The following is a 20,394-nucleotide window of genomic DNA, read 5'->3' on the forward strand; positions in this document are numbered from 1 at the left end:
GGAATCATAAGAATATAGTTTTCAACACACCCTTAAATGAAAGCTATCACCATTGACTGCAAGGCACATCCTTTATCAGTTATTATCGTTATTTAGTAATAATCATCTGAATGACACTATCACACTTTATTAGACACCAAATTGAAAACACAGCAAGTTATTAATAGGAATTTTGTTTTAAACGATTCAGACATTTTCACCACTATTTTCATAGCATTATTATTTCATTATTGCTGAAACAAATGTAAGACATTTTATGCTGACAAGACAATAATTTGGAATTCTACCAAATGTGCAACAACAACAACAATTTCCTTTTGAAGGACTCGGTCCATACATGTTAAGACCTACAACATCAACACTATAACCTAAAACTTACTATATATTGATTGCAAGACAGCACAAACAAAATGAATGACAATACTTATTGAAGACTGAAAATAAAGTTCTAACACGACAATGTGTTCAAAGTATTTAAAAAAAAAATGTATTTGTCACATCAGCTTTTATAACTGCCTGGAAACCACAGCATTGTGGAACTCTACTCATGACAGAGATCTGACTGGTCTGACTGAATGATAATGGAAGGTAAAATAATGATCACAACTATTACATTTTAATTGTGCATCCCCAAGCACATGCTAGTAAAAAAAAGTAGCGCAATTACCATGCCCCCCCCCCCCCCAAAAAAAAACATTTTACAGTCACTGTTATGCACATATATCATAAACAGAGCTCAAATTCTTCCTACTAGTGTGTCCCAAAACATTTAGCAGTTTTATTACAGCAAAATGTTTCATATTTCAAACAAATGTAATTTATGTACATAATCAACCCATGATAAGTTTCCTGGGAAAAAAACAGCAACCCGACATCCAACACTAGCTGCTGAAGTCAGATTGGACTGATCACTGATAAGATGGGAGGATTTGATCCTCAACAGATCCAGAGCGTCCTAACAGATGACGTCAAATATAGCATTCCATAAGTAAACTACACAGAACGCCATTACTCAGACAAATATACATATTGAAAAGATGATGAAATTGAAAATTGAATACCTTGGAATATGCATTTTGCTATTTTTTTTTATACTTAAGGGCCTTCATTTAAAAAGAATTATCAACTTTAAATACTATTTAGCCCCCCTTTTAAGACAAAATCATCTTTTTTATTTAATGCAAAAAGAAAATGCACCTATTATGAAAAATAAAGTGGTTATTCATAGAACGCAGAGGACCAATAAATAGGATTAATCCGGACCACAAAATCTATAGCTTTCAGTTTTTCTGGATAAGAGCAAATCTTTGACAAGCCGTCTCCAAATGGAAAAACATAGCAGGTAATCTTCACTGTGACATTAACAAGAGAACAAAAGAATGACTAAGATATTTTCTTAATCGCTTTTTAGCAACAATCGTTGGGTTACTGTTGCAATGCAGTTCCTCTTTTGAAGAAACTCCAAAATAGTCAACACCATTCAGAGATAAAGTTCCACATCATTTTATACAGTCATATTCAGTTGTAACTCAGGGAACAAAACGACATTTAATTTTAGTCGTAAGACTGTACATCCAAAGTTTATTAGTGATGGTGAACTCCTAAAGGTAAGTGCAGGCATACATTGGGTACTTTTTAGTTTTGCCATTTCATGAAGATTAGTAACGTGACGTCAGAGAAATCAACTCTAATTTGATGTTAAGTGACTATAAAGAAAAAAACTTGCCAATTTGCATCCAAAAAATAAATAAATGGCAACATAAAGGTAAAAACATTGCATACTTATTGTATTTAAAATATCAGTTTTAAGCAATATGAAGAGGGCAGTATACAAAATAGTGATATAAGGTTTGCAAAATAAGTAATATAGGTTTGCATTAACATACGGTTTACAAAGTATGGCTGCAAATTCGTTATTTCTGAGCAAGCAAACAAAAACCTAAATAATTATGAATACACTTCAAGTAAGCCAAGATTCAGTGGAAAAAATGATGACGAGTTAAAATTCCAAACAAAACATCTATGGGTGTAACCCACTTGGCTCACAGAACCTGAGGCCTTGAAAAGCAAAGCGGTGTTATAAATCAAAAGTCATGCTTTTAAATGTTGAAAAAAAATGTTGAACTTGAAAAATCCAGTGAAGTTCAGTTTAGAAAGGTCATATATATATATATATAAAAGAAATGGAAATGAACTACATAAATAGACATTAAAAGCAAACAAATCTCAGGTTATTACATGGTTCACTGTAATACTTGATTCTTATTAGCCATTATTTCTGAAAAATGTCCAGGACAACATGGAGATACCAATGTTTCCTATATGTGATTGCACTACTTCTCCACCTTCTCTACATTTAAATTAAACTAATTTAAACTCAAATGAAAAAAATAACTATCTATATTAACTAACATGCAGCCATGTAATAACTGAGCTCCGCTTCAGGGTGCAGATCATTCGGTTTTGCTATGATGACAGCGCTAACTTAAAATCATTTAGCACCAGCCATGTCTTTGTCTTAAAACAGCCCAAACCCATTTATTTTAAACATTCAATTTATATAGATAATAGATTTATGTACAATACTTGATGGATTTATTTTGGTTAATGTGCTCTCCCCAAACTTAAAATTACTGAATCATTTTCAATGTCGAAGTCTTGGCCTATGCCAAAGCATGTACTAGGGCTCTCAAGTCTCAAGTCAAAGATAATGAAAGCTGATGTTGGGAAGCCAACGCATGCTAAAGTTTTATTATTGCAGTCAATAACTGCTTTGCAACCAGAAGCTTAAACTTAGCTCTGGCTCCCAGAAACTAAGGGAATTGCTAGAGAGGTTATAACATTTGGTAAATCTGATAAAACAGACAAATTCATCAAAAATAAAATAAATTGTTCTGTATATTAAAAAATACAAAGAAATTTGTACTGCTTGAAAATTGAACTCCTAGCAAAAACTTGAGAATTGGGTGCTGTAAATATTTGAGTGGCTCCTCCCCTTTTAGTGGCTGGTCATATTCCAATGCCCTTCCTCTAACAGATGTAGTCTCACTCCAAACATTTGCCATAACTTGAGAGCCCTGTACACACTGGCAAATTACATTGATTGAACATACAAATTTAACTGAGCACATCTGTTCGAGAGAGACTATCTGTAACAGATTCAGAAAGTGTCAACGTAGGTCAACATGTAGGATGATTTATGAATTATGAGTAATAATGTATAACTGCTTTCTAAGAGATTAGTTTCAGTTCACTGCAGGCAACAATTGTTTCGGTTCCTTGATCTGTTCCTGTGGAATATTTTTTTTTCCCCCAAGATGATAAAATGTACAATCATTCTTCAGCCACCATAATCCAGGAAGTGTTGTTGTTTCATGGATGTAGAGAAGTTATTTTCTAGAAAGCAAAATTCAACAATGACCTAAGAGAAAATATTTTATAAACAGGTTAGATAAAATAATAATGAGATATGACAATTACATAAATGGCAATGAGCTCAGATTATGAAAGGAGAAACATCAGTCCAGATGCTAACCTTTACCTACTATTGGTTCTGATCTGATGGAGAGGTACTTGAAGTCTGATTCAAAGGTGCATCAACTACAAGACAATTGGCCAAACAGACATGAGTCAAGAAAAGACAAAATATAACAGCCTGTGTAACTATAAAAATGAAATATTTGAAACATTTCCATGCACATATCAAAATAAAGACAGTATCGAGGTAATATAATGTGTTTATATTGTTCACTTCAGAAAAAAAAATATTCTAATTTTCCTTCATTTTAACCATTAAGATATCATCCCACATAGGTGACATTTAATAATACAAGAGAATGCATTCTAAAGGTTTTCATGTATGTTATATTATACGAACAAGACTTTCACCGTCTTACCACCACTTCCTGATGAATTTTTGCCCGCTACTTCTGTATTTTTTGATGATGATGATGATGATGATTGGGGGAGAAAAAAAAAAATTATTCAGCATTGTATATAATGTTATGCAGAAATACTGAAATTTAAATTGATCGTTTGATTAATTTTCTTCTAAATGCCATTTTATCATCTAGAGGAGTGGTTCTCAATACGTGGCCTGAATCATGAATTCAGATGCGGCCCACCATGCTGAACAATTAAAACAAAAACGTTCAGTTTTACAATTTTAGTTTTTACATTTAATAATGTACTTAACAGATAGAAGCTATAATTTTCTTATGTAAAATAATTTCGTTTTTCATATGTTCGCTATTTTCAGACCTGTAGGTAGCTAGTCACATAACAAACGCATTTAACAAACACACAGAAGCGCACTTTGGCAGAAATTCAAAAAGTTCAAATATTCATCAGCAGCCATTAGTTTGGTAAAATTGAGCAACAGAGTGGACAAATTTGTTATGAAAGGAGGAAAAACTAAATGTGGAAAATGCCAGTGAAGGCACAAACAAGAATTAAAGAATGCAACTTACAATCGCAACTTCATTGTGCTGGTACTCCTTTAGAGCAGAATTTCACAAAATTGGTCAGCTACCAACAGCATCAGGTGTTTTATTAATAGTGAGCTGTATTATTTATCTCAATGAATGTAACTGATTAGATATCATAATATTTAGGCTATAATCGGTATTATAAATATAGTTGGTTGGTATTGGTGACATAATATGTGTATGATATGTGCACGGTCTGTGAGACTTGCAATTGGACCATAGTGTGGCCTAGTGGGAAAATAAGGTTGAGAACCACTGATCTAGAGGTATATTTAAAGCGAGAACCCACTAATCCATACACAAATCTGTTTTACATATAAACTGGGTCAGGGACAATTTAAAATCTTCAATTGTCCTAACCTGCACATGTTTGGGCTGTGGGAGGAAACCAGAGTACTGACATGTCAAAGCTACCGTTATTCGCATGAAGCATTAAAAACTAACACCCTATGTCATCTTTAACCATTAATCCTCATATATTTAGCCTCCTTAACAACCCAATAATTGGATTAGATATGCATTAGTCTGTGTCTTCTCTCATTAAGCTTGTGACGGGAATTGTGCTGCATCCTGATGGGGGTATAGGAGATTCTCAAACTCAGTTTAAAGCTCTTTGAATGTAGGCAAACATGCTATATACACTAATTTCTCTATAATTACTAAGCAGTTAAACAGACGTAATTTCATCATTTGTGATGTTTTAGGAGACATGGATTAAGCTGCTAAATTTATATGCAATTATTTTACAAACTTTATGAATTTTTTGAAATGTCAGCGTTTTGGGTAAATAGACTTTCAATAGAGGAAGATTATCACTCATTTAATTACAACTGCTGACAGAATTTTCAATAGACATACTACTGTCCACTGGTGCAGGATGCTATTAAAGTTGTTTTTAGAGTTATAGTTTTCATTCTGGGTGTGAACAGGCCTATGGTCTTAAATGGTTGTCAGAACTGAAACCATTTCATCCAAGTGAAACGGTTGAACTGAAATACCAATGTTATGCACAGTCATTTATGAATATGATGGAAATGTCATAAGTGTTTAGGGTAAACAAACACACACACACACAAAAAAATGAAATAAAATAAAAAATAAAAAAGACATACCGGTCTTCTTCAAACAATCCAGAGGGCCGAACAAATCTGAAGAAAAAAGGTAAATGTGATTGTGTGAATCAAAACAAGTATTTTACATTACGTACTTGTATGGCATTATTTTTTTAAGAAAATCAAATGCAAAAAAAGGCAAACTTACTTGCCATACATGGACAGGTACTATTAACCCACTCTGATAGACAAAAGAAATATGCAATTACAGACCGATAATGTATTAGATTATAAAAGACAATTAATGCTGACTACACTTAGCAATAATCAAACTTTTAGCATTTAGTAAAACAGGCTACAATTAAAGATGAACACATGCTTAATAAACTTAACATAAAAATGCAAATACCTCTTATCTTTATAATAACAGAAAAAAACCCATGGTCTACAACAGAGACCCCAAGATCCACTTTCCTGCAGAGTTTAGCTCCAACCCTAATCAAACACACCTGAACAAGCCAATCAAGGTCTTAAGGACCACTACAAACAAAGCTAATGGAGGGCAAGCCTGAAACCTTCAGCCAAAAAAGCTGAATGCTAATGCCAATACTTCCGCAGGTGGGATTAAGCTCACGGAACTTCTCAATCATTTCTATGGTATTCGTAAACTACGACTCAGTGTCGCACAACTCTAGAATTCAATGACATCAAGGGTGTAATGTGATTAGTAATTAAGGGTGCTTTCACACCGGCCTCATTTAGTTCGGTTGAATCGTACCAGAGTTCATTTCCCCCTTTGGTGCTGTTCGACTGGGCAGGTGAGAAAGCAGCAAACGCACTCGGGTGCACACCAAAAGCGGACCAAACAAGCGTACCGAGCCCTGCTTGAAGAGGTGGTCTCAGTACGCTTTCCAACGAACTCTGGATTGGTTCGTTAGTGGTGAGAATGTGATCCGAACTCGAACAGACCCAACTGCAAAAAGTACTGATCATTTTGGGACTAAACCAGCTGCCGTAGTCAGCTGCGTTGTGCATTATGGGATGAGGAAGTGTTTGTTGACAGTTTGCACTTTAGCATGACAGCTCGTGCACAAACTTGGAGTAGTGAGGAGCTGCGGAGCCTCATAGAAATTTGGTCAGATGACCATGAGCATGTCAGAGTTAAGAAGAATTAATGCATGCTTCTGCTTGAAGTTACGAGTGATTCCCGCTTGCCGTTTGCAGTGCATTAGAACGTTGATTTCAAGCCGCATCAGCGCTTCATTATAGAAATTTATTTTTTGCATATTGTGGTGTATACAAACAATGTAATAGATTATGGCCAGGGACAAAACCAGCCCGCGCAGTCGTGTAGTTGTGTTGTCTCCGTGTTGTTTGCTGACTTTTCCTCTTTTGTTGCAATTTTCCCACAAGTAAATTCTGACCAATCGAAAAGCAGTTTAGGAAATACGTCATGGCCAATGAGTGATGTAGATGTTGTCATGTGACTGCATTTTGGTTTGTTTCAACTGGTACGGACCAAAGCAATCAGTGTGGTGTGAAAAGGAACCAAAAAAGCTGAAAAATGCTACAATGTATAATTGTTTGTCCTTGGTTCAGACCAAATGAATCGAACTAGAGATGTGAAAGCACCCTAAGGCACAAGTGATCCAAGTTGACCGTTATGCAGACACTCTTATCTCCCAATAGTAAGACAATCTCTGCTACAAAGTTAAAGGTACGTGTGTTTAATTCAGGGTGGATCTGCAGGAAAGTGGATTTTGATGTCCAGAGTTGAGGACCCTTGGTATACACCGAGGTTGGAGAAAAATAATGGAATTATAGTACTATAGTACATTTATAAACATTATATAAATGAAATCAAAAGGCACAATAGGTAACCTACCGTGAACAGGTGTCACCAATAGATAGAGCACGATAAAGATAATAAGGGCGACAAATAAGAGAGCAAATAAAATCCCCACAATCTTTCCTGCATTTGGTCCTTAAAAAAAAAAAAAAAAGAACATTAGTTTCATAAATTAAAACAAATGCACTGCTAGAAAACATTATACATCTAACCAAGACTACTGAATTCTTGGTAAATACTATCAGAAATCACAGAACCATAAATGTCTGATATATCGCAATTAAGGTGCCCTTTGATTTTTATGATTACACTTGAGTTTCACAGATGATGCATGAATATAAAATATAAATTTCACTGCATGGATAATTATACATCATCCAGTCAGTTTGTATTTCAATTTATTTTAAACTGCTTACAGTATCTCCATGAGGTGTTTGGTTAAAAACAAGCAATCTTAAACAATTACAATATTTTCCACACTGATATACTCTTTGGGTAGAAAAAAGCTAACACAAACACATTCACAGATTTTTAGTGTGACAGTTGCCAGAGATTTTTTGAATGTAAATGCAACTCTGCACATAAATAATAATACAATTGATTTTCTTCTTTGGAATTGCTGTCTTACCTGTCACAAATAATTCTCTCTCATAGACTCGATCACTGGTTTCTTCACTCACAGTGTTGTTGAGTGTGCAGGTGTAGAAGTTTTCTGGATTTTTGGAGTTTTTGACTGTTATCTCATTCTTCTTGTCCTCCACTGTTTGTCCAGTAGAATTCTTCCAGATGATCGTTCCAATGTAGTCACATTTCAAATAGACAACATCAGCGTTATTGCTCTCCTCTTTAGTTATCTTAGGTTTGGGGACCCGCTCTGTGAAAGAAACAATGAAAAACATATGATCTTCCACATTACTGAGAAAGCAAATTTAAATCAAACACAACTACAATAGCCATGCAAAAAGAGACTACAATGGTATCAGAGAGTAAATCTGTGATTCTCTCTGTGAACGTGCAATGTGTGTCATCTATAATAATATCATAATTATTGTTTTAACAATGTGTGAGCTAAAATATTGGAGCATGTCACTCACTTCTGCAAACAGAAAAAAAGCTTTATTGTGTGATTTAGCTTATGAGAATGCAGCTAAAATGAAAAATATGGTTACAAATTAAGAGCACAGGTGTTTTGTTATTGAATGAATATCAATACCATCTGAAAGTTTTCAAAGTTTTTTTTTTTTTTTTTAGATGTATAAGCTTTTATTTTGGGTAAGTTTCACTACTTTCTGTAAAAATAAGAGACTAATGTTTAAACTTATTAATAACTTTTCACAGCTTTAAGATGAAAAAACCTTGAGGTTATATAGTTTATGCCCTAAGATGAAAGGGACGTGTCATATATTCAAAGAAGGAGCCTTCAGAAACCTGTTGTATCTGTCCAGGGAAAAACAAATAAACAACTAAATGCTGGAATAAAATGCATGACTTCTAAAAATTGTACGTATTTTAAAAACACCAGTATCTGATGCGATCAACGGTGCTTTAGTGTTTGACTGTTAGTTTTCTTTTGTGACTATTTACACTACCAGGCTTTCAAGTTGTTCTAATCACAATAAACTCATCCAGAAACATGTGCAATGTTGCTAAAAAACACGTTAAATAAAATGACAATGTGGTCTAAAATCTATCGAAAATATCAAACATGTTTGATCTACTTTGACTAAATAGAATCAAAGTCTAAAGATTAAAAAAAAAAAAATGTCTGTGACCATCATACACTACGTGATTTTCTATTAAATATGTCAACTCTAATCTACAGACTGGCTCTGATCTTTAACAACTAGCATTAACTTCTCCAGGCTGTAAATCAGTGGAAAATTGGGCCAAGAAATGAGTAGTGTATTCCAGCCTTAAGAGAATATAGTTAAGCTGACATCCATTTAATAAAAGGCTCTATAATGAGGCTAGTTACTGTGTTCATCCCCATTAATGAAATGTTTTATTGGTTTGTTTTGTTATTTGATTTTTGAATGTGTTACTTAGCTGAAAAGGACTAGTTTAGATGTTGCAATGTGCTAAAATGACACTTCACTATAAATACATAACTGATCAAATTGACTGCCTTGTTGCTTGATTTTAGTGTTGTTGTTTTTTTAGATTGACTTATATATATTAATGATTCTTTAAAAAGGTGGTTTAAAATCAACAAGAATGTTTAATAAAACATGACATGAGCTTAATGGGAACAGGGGTGTGCTTAAAGGGTCCAGCAATTTACCCATTAAGCACAGCCATACTTTTTGCATTTAATGATTTAAAAAATGCTTTTGTCATTTAAAAAATATTTGTCCATTTTATTTTAACATCACTCTTTGTACTGAAACCAATATGTTGTGCACTAAGAATGTCTCAACATAGATTTTGGTATTCACCAAAGAACCATGGTATTTCAATCTGATCCATTTTTTTTTTTTTTTTTTTTTTTTGTAAAAACAACCAAAATTAAAATATGATGCTTTAACGGTATTAATTATATTAACCAATACAATATTATCCACTCACCTATAACAGTCAAGGTGAATTTTTGTTCCTGTTCTTTACTGTTGATGTCAATGGTATATACTCCACTGTGTTCAAAAGTTAACTTAGTTATAGTGATCTGTCCAGTCTTCTCATCAAGAGATGTGATGTCTTTGAATCTCGGATTCGGGATGCTAAAAGCTTTATCATCACTATCCCACTCAATCGCTTTTACAACAGGTCCAGTGCTGCTTGTGTGTTTCCATATAATGCTGCTGACAGAAGAATCTATTTTGTCTGGACGAAATGAAACAGACGAACCCACTGCTTTATCTTCACCTAATTAATAAAATATGAGAGAGCATGTTAGTCAACATTCAACAAGCAAATTTCTGCAGTTACTGCTAGCTTCCTGCTAACATGCTACATCAACAAAAAATAACGTTACCTGTCCCATATCTGGCCATATTATTATTATTATTATTATGATTATATCTAAATGTATAATTTACATAAAATACATAGTAAACATCATAGTAAATAAACACGTTGCTTTATAATATATAATACACGGTACAATCATCTAAACTAGAGTAATGTAATGTTACACGCCCTTGGCAAGTGAAGGCCGTGTGAGTGAGTGAGATAATAACTTGAAATACTAACATGAAAAATTAGTCCACGATAGAGTCTGTTGTCAATATAATTGTCTAAAATACTCCACAATTATGTGATATTGTAAATTAGGCTACAGTACCATATTATGTGTTAAAACTAAACGAAATTAAATTAGCCGAGAAGGAACGCCGCGCCATCTTCAAGACAATAACGAACACATAATTTAACGTTACCTGAAACAGCTCCTATGACGAAGAACACGGCGCAGATGAAGGCCGTCGAATATCTTAGGTCAAGCATTTTCATTCAGTACAGCTTTTCGATCCTTTCTTTGCTATTTTTTTTTTTAACAGTACGTGTTTCAGAAACACGCCCGAGTCGCCATTAGAGCACAGAGCAGGGAAGGAAGTCCAGGCAAGAATCAGGTTGCCAGTTTTCACACTAAACCCCGCCCAAATTGCTACTCAAAACTATCCTACTCGCGTTTTGGTGTGGTCCCCCGTTAAATATTGGGTTCCGGGGGTAAAATTTACTTTTTTGGAAGGGTTCCCCAGATAGAATTCACATTTCAGGAGCAATATATCGAAAACCACGGACTTTGCAACACTGCCGAAGACGGAACTAAAACACACAGGCGTTCACCTCACTACTGCCACCTAGTGGTGAATGCTTTTGTCAAATACAATTCAAACAGGTGCACCAAAATCAGACAATAGACAGGTCTCGATTTCGGCTGGGACAGTTTGTAGTAAAGAACATAAAAGCATAGATCCACCTTGCCTTGTCTCAAGGGTTCAGGCTGCTGGTGGTGGTGTAATGGTGTGGGGGATATTTTCTTGACACACTTTAGGCCCCTTAGTACCAATTGAGCAACGTTTAAACACCACAACCTGAGCATTGTTTCTGACCATGTCCATCCCTTTATGACCAACATGTACCCATCCTCTGATGGCTACTTCCAGCAGGATAAAGCACCATGTCACAAAGCTCGAATCACCTCAAACGGTTTTCTTGAGCACGATAGTGAGTTCACTTTACTCAGATGACCTCCACAGTCACCAGATCTTAACCCAATAGAGCATCTTTGGGATGTGGTGGAACGGGAGATTCACATCATGGATGTGCAGCTGACAAACATGCAGCAACTGTGTGATGCTATCATGTCAATATGGACTAAAATCTCTCATGTTTTCAACACCTTGTTGAAGCTATGCCACAAAGAATTAAGACAGTTCTGAAGGCATAATGGGGTCCAACCAATTACTAGCAAGGTGGACCTATAATAAAGTGGCCAGTAAGTGTGTGTGTGTGTGTGTGTGTATATATATGTATATAATTGTCACCCGTCCCCTCGGTGGGACACCTACGTGTACTTCACTATATTACAATTAAATCCTAATCTAATCATGACAAACTATATACGTTGGAAAGGTCTAAGACTCCTAAATAGATTTTTTTTTTTACCAATCTTTTTGTTAAAAATTATGTAGGAAAAGTAGTATATTAATTTATGACAAGAGTGCACCTCAAAAACCATACATCATAAGAGAAGTTTTGACCTTTGAAAAAAAAAAAAAGGTGTTCTTTGTTGCTCTTTTCTCTATCACACTTTAAAATCATCAGAAATTGTATATCATTATATATAATTCATCCTTTGGAACCCATTTTAAAATAAAACATTGCATTACCATGAAAATGGTACATCAAAATCATGTCACAAAATGTTTTCAGTCATGTATTATAAAACATTTAGGTTTGGATCATGCACTTTCATGTCTATGTTCAAAAATGTGAGTGACAGTTATAAAACATAGGGCTACAGTGAAAAGTTTAGTACATTTCATAAACTGAATCATCTTATAAAAAAAAAAAAAAAAAAAAAAAAACTTGTTTTGTGATTCTTCCCATAAAAGCAACATTGACAGTTTTTATTTTTTATTTTATTGTTTTTAAAGGCATAGTTGGCCCAATCATTTACTCAAACTGGTGTTATTTCAAGCCTGTAAGACTTTAAGAATGATAAGAGTCTAAATAACAATGGGCCACACTGACATCACATGCTTTTGTGTTTCACAGGAGAAAAGTCAGAAATATGTGAGGGTGAGTAAATAAAAATTTTCATTTTCGGATTAATTGTAATAAAAAATAAAAATGTTATTTACAGACTTGCACAATAACAAATCAGTCAAATAAAACATGTAACGATTAATTGCTTTTGCCACCATTTCTTAAATGGCAACTTTATTCTAATTTAAAACATATTGCAATAATTGAATAATATATACAATTTTGAGATAACCTTGCTGAATAGAAATTTGCATTACATTAGCAGAAATATATTTTAAAATAATGGCAAAAGCCTTTATTTCTTTCTTAAAACACTGATAATATAACTAAACAATATAACAATATAACTAAAATAACTAAACTAAATTTAACTACATAGTCAATGGAGAATTCAATATTACAACCCATGTTTAAGATTAAAATGACAGAGAGCATAGACAGTCTCCAAGAGTTCATATGAATGTACATATTCATTTTCAAAATAGCACACAATGGTGACCTGAGAGCTTCCTTTATTCTATTTTAAACCCTATTTAAGCAATTGATGCGGTTGCTAGGTTTGTGTTTCTCTGTAGTTCCTTTTTTGAAACCGGAAACACACAGCAACAATGTTTTTACACAATTCAGTGACAATGCTCATGCAATTTTTATACATTCAAATACAAGCCTCAAAATACACAAATAAACCTATGCATCTTACAAAAACCACAAAGAGGAAGTCTACACTTTCTCCTATGGTCAAAGAAACATTTCTTTGGTCCTCTTGGTCAATGTGATCAGTTATTAAGGCAGGTTATTAAGGAAAGTTAGTAATTTCACTCCAGAGAAAGTGCTGTAGGTTTAAAAAACAACCAACATAAAAAAAAAAAAAAAAAAAAAAAAAAAAAAAAAAATACACAACAGTTATTGATGGTGCTTATTAAAACATTTATTAGTACTAATTAAGCACATATTAATTCCTTATTCTACATCCCTAAGCATACCCAAACTTAACTACTACCTTACTAAATTAATATGTATAATTAGTTATTAATAAGCAGCATATTAGGAATTTATTAAGGAAAAAGTCCTAGTTAATAGAGAATAAGTGTTAGCTATTATAAATTGTAAAAAAAGGAGAGAATATTTTACACTTTACATTGTAAATGAAATAATAGATTGAAAAAGTTTGCATAAAGCAGTGATAATACACAATACACGAAAATAAAACTATGACAACATCAGTGCGCTATGGGTGACTCAAACCGCACCCTTGACAAGCAATTCAGGAGTTTCTAATTTGACTCTAAAACGCTGAGGCCTTGAAATGGGGAAATTTATTATAATTCCAGAGACATGGATGTGAATGCGCTTAAAACACCAGAATATAATACACACACACACAAACTTTTGAGATTGTAACAAAGAAATACTCAATAAGAGATAAAAAACAGAATTGGTTTTGGATTCAAATGATAAAAACCTGAATATGTCTGAATCAACACAGATGACATTTGAACAAACAACAACAAATGACCTAAAATGACATTTTCCAGTTTTAATTGGCAATATGACAATATTATATTTCAGAAGTAAAAAAAAAACAAACAAACAAAAAAAAACAACTTTTTTTTTTGCTTTCTAAGAAGCCCGTATTTATAATACATTATAGGGGTATTCTTAAGGTATTATAAAATGGTTAATGCATTATAAAAACCTTATAATATGTTATATCAACTCATGGATAATCATAACAACAATTATAACAATATTAAATCTACTTCATTTACAGAATAATGGACTGTCTCATATCTTGACATTGATTTAGATCTACACAGAATCTTACTATAACTTGTGAGTGGTTAGATGTTGAGTGTTATATGAGTGTTTCCTGTGGAGATAATGTTAATCAATTGATGTGAACTTAATACTCCAACTGAAAAAAAAAAAAAAAATCTATGTTTTATATGGTTACATTTTATTTTGATGGTCCCCTTAATCAATGAACAATAAGCGAGTTTGCAACTACATGCCAGCTAAGTCTTATTAGAGTATTAATATGCTCAAGAATATGCTCAATAAGTTGACATACTTGCAAAGTCAGTTTATCTGTTGGTTGACCATCCAAATAAAGTGTTAGCATATATTTACAGTAGCACACATATTAATACTCGAATGACCGCTAGTTGTTATAGTTGCAGTTACTTATCAACAGCTGTCTAAAGGGTACCATCAACAAGTTTTAACAGTTAAAAACAAAAAAGTGTCATATATTACACATTCATCTGATCTGATATCTGATCTTATGGCCGTTTAAAATCATTTTTATTATTATTATAATTATTACTACTTAATAAGTGGACTTTGACCGCTTTAAGTAGCGTCAGAAAAATGGCAAGATATGAGAGTTATAATACATTATAACTATGAGAAGTATAAGTAATTGTAAAAGAGGAGAAAACATGTTCATTGCATTACAAATACTCTTAAAATCTATAACCAAAAAATAAGCAAATATTATAATATATTAAAACGTATTCTTATGAATATTCATGAGATGATACAACATATTATAAGTTTTTTTTTTTATATATAATGTGTTATCCGTTCATTATAATGCCTTAAGAATACCCTTATAATGTATAAGAAATAAAGGTTTCAACTTTTTTTTTTTTTTTTTTCATGTTAGAAAAAAAAATGAATAGTTATAGTCTGGAAGAACAAGTAAAAATTTCAAAACAATAAACCCATCAGCAAGGTTTACCATTGTATGCCATTTTTTTCCCACATAAAAAAAAAAAAAAAAAAAACATTATAACCATTTAACGATTTGGATCAATTTTTTCATTATTATTATTATTATTTGATCATTTTATTTATCAGTAGTAAAGGACAGGTCCCTCCTCAAGAACAAACGCATAAACAATTTTTACCAACTCCACTCTCCAGTGCTCAGTTTTTATCTCTTTAACAAACAGCACCATTCTATCTCTATTCACACATCACTGCTAGGATTGTCAAAAGTTCTGACCATAAAAAAAAAAAAAAAAAGGCCTTTTAAAATTGTCCTGCTAAGATAGCGGTGTTGTTGAGCAGATTCTTAAACCGTGCTGATTGGTCATTGTGTCCACACACTCAACAGATATACAACACTTAGTGAGAAATTGACGTTTTTTTAAATTTCAGTACCGAATGGTGTCACGTTCGGTACTTTTGACAACACTACTGTCTGCACTAAGTGCTACTTGTTTCTATTTTTACTTGGTACAAACAGTAATACACTTATTTAGATGCCCCATTTTACATTGATTTGAAAAACCGTCAATTTCTCACTAAGATTTCTGACACCAGAACAAAGGGTATGCGACAATGGACACTACCAATTAAGACAAGGTGTAAGTGTAAATAGCTAGTGCATTCTATATAATGGCAACATCTTGGAAAAAAGATATGTAATACAGCCTCATTTGCATTCAGTCACAAACAGCCCATGTAGGCTGTAAGAATCATTACAATTAATAATGATGTCACCTCTGCTGATCTTTGACTATGTTCAAACTGGCAGATTACATACAGTTGTCTCTTAATACATTCAATTAGTAGTATGGTGTGATGGATGTCGTCCTGCCGTTTTTCTTTCACTGCTTACAAAATCGTGCAATTATACTAGGTACTAAATATGGCTTTCGATTTAGTTCACAGTGCGTTGTCAGTATATGCCTCATGGGATAGTATGCACATTTCAGATCTTGCTGTAAGTAATAAGTCATCCGGGTACTTCTTGCTTACTGTTTTGTGGATACTATGAATTTAGACATACTACTTGACTTACATACTGTTTATCACGTACAATATAGTACGGAAGCTGCTGCTCTCAAAAGTGGCAGACAGATGCCTCATCATTATTACCTTAACACATAGTTCTCCAGCTTGTTTTAGGAAGTCCTCTCTTTGTCAAGGATTTGGTCTAAATGCAATGCCAAGAATATGTCATCACTTAAATAAAAAAAAAGACAATAGAGATTGCTAAAAAAAAAAGTCACACATGACAAATAAGTCCAAGTGTTTTGCAAATAACAATGTGGACAATTAGTTTGGGAGGAAAAACAAAAATCATCTGCAGGGTGAACACTGTAGCAATTTAACTGAGGCCAATTTATAAAAATATGCAAATTGTTTTAAAAACTTTAAAACCAGCCATATTTAATCAATTGAATAAATAATGATTTCAATTATATGATGCTCACTGCATTTTTGAAAGACATATTGTCTTTGTATAATATATTTTGTAAGCCAGTAAGAAGAGTATCCTCCTGTTGCTGCTTTATCATTTCTTGTCCAAACTCTGCTGACATTTTTAGAGAAGCAGAGCTGTTATTTTCTAGAAGGTAAAATAAGAAGGAAAAAGAAGTAAAGAAATAAGAAGCATTTAGAAAATGTACAAAAACAGGAACAATGTACTGAATAACATGCTGACCTAATAAGAGCTAGATTTTGATCTTAATCAAATGACTAATACTCAACTTTTAATATGAACTAAAGAAATACATAAACTCATTGATGTGCAATTATCTTACCATCACTGATTTTGACTTTGTGTAGCATCTGAAATATTCACATCAAATATTCACAGTCATCTTTCTGGTCTGTAATCAGAGACATAACTGACTATTAAAATCACAAATATGAACAAACAAGAGTCAAGGACTGCTAATCACTAAGAGTGTCAAAAACAACAACAACAACAACAATATATTCAGAAAATTCAGAGCAAAGTATAATAAAGTCTTTTTTCCCCCAGTTTCTTTTATCATCATCATCATGATAATGTGAAGAACTTATTCACTTTAATAGAAGCATGCAGCAGAACTATAATTGACAGTCCATTGTAAATATAACTTAAAAATGGTTAAGTCTTCATCTTTATAAAGGATTATTGATGTAATTATTTGTCAATAATAAATCAAACTGCACCTTCTTTCATCTCATCACCTTAATAATTATCCAAATAATAAACAATTAGCCATACAATGAAATTAAACTTTTATACAGGTTAATCTCAATAAATTACACTGTCGTGGAAAAATTCATTTATTTTAGTAATTCAACTCAAATTGTGAAACTCGTGTACTAAATAAATTCAGTGCACACAGACTGAAGTAGTTTAAGTCTTTGGTTCTTTTAATTGTGATGATTTTGGCTCACATTTAACAAAAATCTACCAATTCACTATCTCAACAAATTAGAATATGGTGACATGCCAATCAGCTAATCAACTCAAAACACTCAAAACATTTTTAGTTAATTGTTGGCGTTCTGGAAAATATGTTCATATACTGTACATGTACTCAATACTTGGCAGTATGGAATGAAATTTGGTTCAGTAAAAATTTACTAAACCTTGTAAAACTGAACGTAACTTTTTCAGAAACTCTCAAAAATATGCCATTACAAAAGAAGAAAAACAATGAAAAAAAAAAAAAAAAAAAAAAAAGCAACTCAGTCACACAAATTTAACAGGTTCTTCAAATATGCTTCATTAAGTTGGCTATATCTTTTCAGACTGGTTTGAGTTACGGTTTTCTTAAAAATTAATATTAAATATCATAAAAATACCCATAGACTTTCATTGACAGGATGTTCAGATGACCCAAGCTCCAAATCCCATTAGACTCAATCAAGCTTTGATGCTAATCAATTTAAACTCATTCAAACTCATCTAATCTATCTATCTATCTATCTATCTATCCTAATAATATGTCAATCATGCTAAAATCATGCTAGCAACATGCTAGTCGCATGCAAGTCATGCTAGAAACATGCTAGCAACATGCTAATCATGCTAGAAACATGCTAGCGACATGCTAGTCGCATGCTAGTCATGCTAGAAATATGCTAGCAACATGCTAATCATGGTAAAATCATGAAAGCAACATGCTAGTCGCATGCTAGTCATGCTAGAAACAAGCTAGCAACATGCTAGCAACATGCTTATCATGGTAAAATCATGATAGCAACATGCTAGTCTTGGCTAGGAACATCCTAGCAACATGCTAATCATGTTAACAACATGCTAGTCGCATTTTAGTCATGCTAGGAGCATGATAATCATGCTAGAAACATGTTAGGGAAATGCTAGCAATATGCTAATCATGCTAGAAACATGCTAGCAACATGCTAATTATGGTAAAATCATGCTACCAAAATGCAAGTCGCATGCTAATCATGTTAGAAACATGCTAACAACATGCTAATCATTTTAGCAACATGGTAGCAAAATATGCTAGCCAAGCTAGCAAAATGCTAGCAATATGCTAATCATGCTAGAAATATGCTAGCAACATGCTAATCATGGTAAAATCATGTTAGCAAAATGCTAGTCGAATGCTAATCATGCTAGAAACATGCTAATCATGCTTAAATCATGATAGCAACATGCTAGTTGCATTTTAAACATGCTAGAAACATGCTAGCGACATGCTAGCAACATGCTAATCATGCTCGAAACATGCTAGTCGCATGCTAATCATGCTAGAAACATGCTAACATCATGCTAATAATGCTACATTAATGCTAGCAACATGCTAGTCATGCTAGAAACAAGCTAGCAACATGCTAATCATGGTAAAATCATGATAGCAAAATGCTAGTCGCATGCTAGTCATGCTAGAAAAATGCTAGCAAACATGCTAATCATGCTAGAAACATGCTAGTCGCATGCTAATCATGCTAGAAACATGCTAACATCATGCTAATAATGCTACAATCATGCTAGCAACATGCTAGTCGCATGCTAGTCATGCTAGAAACAAGCTAGCAACATGCTAATCATGGTAAAATCATGATAGCAAAATGCTAGTCGCATGCTAGTCATGCTAGAAAAATGCTAGCAAACATGCTAATCATGCTAGCAACATGCTAGATGCATGCTAATCATGCTAGAAACATGCTAGCGACATGCTAGTCATGTTAGAAACATGATAACAACATGCTAGCAACATGCTAATCATGCTAGAAACATGCTAGCAACATGTTAATCGTGCTAGAGACATGCTAGCGACATGCTAATCATGCTAAAATCATGCTAGAAACATGCTAACAACATGCTAATCATGCTAGAAACATGCTAACAACATACTAATCATGCTAGAAACATGTTAGCAACGTGTTAATCATGCTAGAAACATGTTAGCAACGTGCTAGTCAAATGCTAATAATGCTAGAAATATACTAGCAACATTTTAGTCATGATAACAATATGCTAGCAACATGTTATTAACATGCTAGTCATGCTAGAAACATGTTAGCAACATGCTAGTAACTTGCTAATCATGCTAGAAACATTTTAGCAAACATGCTAGTAGCATGTTAATCATGCTATAAAAATGCTAGAAACATGGTAGCGACATGCTAGTCATGTTAACAACATGCTATTCACATGCTAATCATGCTAGAAACATGCTAGCAACTTGCTAGTCATGCTAGAAAAATGGTAGTGACATGCTAGTCATGCTAGAAACATGGTAGCGACATGCTAATCATGCTAAAAACATGCTAGTAACTTGCTAATCATGCTAGAAACATGTTAGTCGCATGCATGCTTTCTGTCAAACTAATCTATCTATCATTTTTCTTTTGAACTAATCTATATCATTCTTTCTAACTAATATATCTTTCTTTCTTTCAAGTAATCTATCAATCTAACTTTAAACTATAAACTTCTTCAAACTTTCTGGTCAGGCTTTCTCAAGCCAACTTAAAGTTTGTCTCAACATACTTTTTTTTCTAGTTTTTTGTTACTATTTTTCAAATATTAGTT

At 33.3% G+C, this 20,394-nt stretch overlaps 2 protein-coding genes across 56 annotated transcripts in view; both read right to left on the reverse strand.

Annotated features, from left to right (window-relative positions):
- Positions 1–688: 688 nt before the first annotated feature.
- Positions 689–11,159, reverse strand: LOC127948933 (uncharacterized). 6 transcript variants are annotated; one of them, XM_052545804.1, is made up of 9 exons: positions 10,763–11,159; positions 9,954–10,250; positions 8,017–8,262; positions 7,425–7,523; positions 5,748–5,780; positions 5,600–5,635; positions 3,897–3,929; positions 3,546–3,600; positions 689–3,396 (listed from the first exon to the last, which is right to left on the reverse strand). In XM_052545804.1, coding segments are annotated over exons 1-9 (873 nt in total). In that variant the 5' UTR covers positions 10,836–11,159; the 3' UTR covers positions 689–3,395. The 6 variants fall into 6 exon arrangements, with proteins under 6 accessions (XP_052401764.1, XP_052401761.1, XP_052401763.1 ...); XM_052545801.1 differs by having other exon boundaries at positions 689–3,421; XM_052545803.1 differs by having other exon boundaries at positions 3,542–3,600.
- Positions 11,160–13,894: 2,735 nt separating this feature from the next.
- LOC127948594 (SLAM family member 9) overlaps positions 13,895–20,394 on the reverse strand; it is a 57,700-nt gene continuing 51,200 nt past the window's right edge. For all 50 annotated transcript variants that reach the window (XM_052545109.1, XM_052545110.1, XM_052545111.1 and 47 more), the window contains 2 exons: positions 17,153–17,221; positions 13,895–16,956 (listed from right to left, as the gene is read on the reverse strand). In XM_052545109.1, the coding sequence (XP_052401069.1) occupies positions 17,190–17,221 (32 nt within the window). In that variant the 3' untranslated portion in view covers positions 13,895–16,956; positions 17,153–17,189. The remainder of the gene's footprint in view (positions 16,957–17,152; positions 17,222–20,394) is intronic.

Source organism: Carassius gibelio, chromosome B1, assembly GCF_023724105.1.
Source record: "Carassius gibelio isolate Cgi1373 ecotype wild population from Czech Republic chromosome B1, carGib1.2-hapl.c, whole genome shotgun sequence".
NCBI classification, from domain to species: Eukaryota; Metazoa; Chordata; class Actinopteri; order Cypriniformes; family Cyprinidae; genus Carassius; species Carassius gibelio.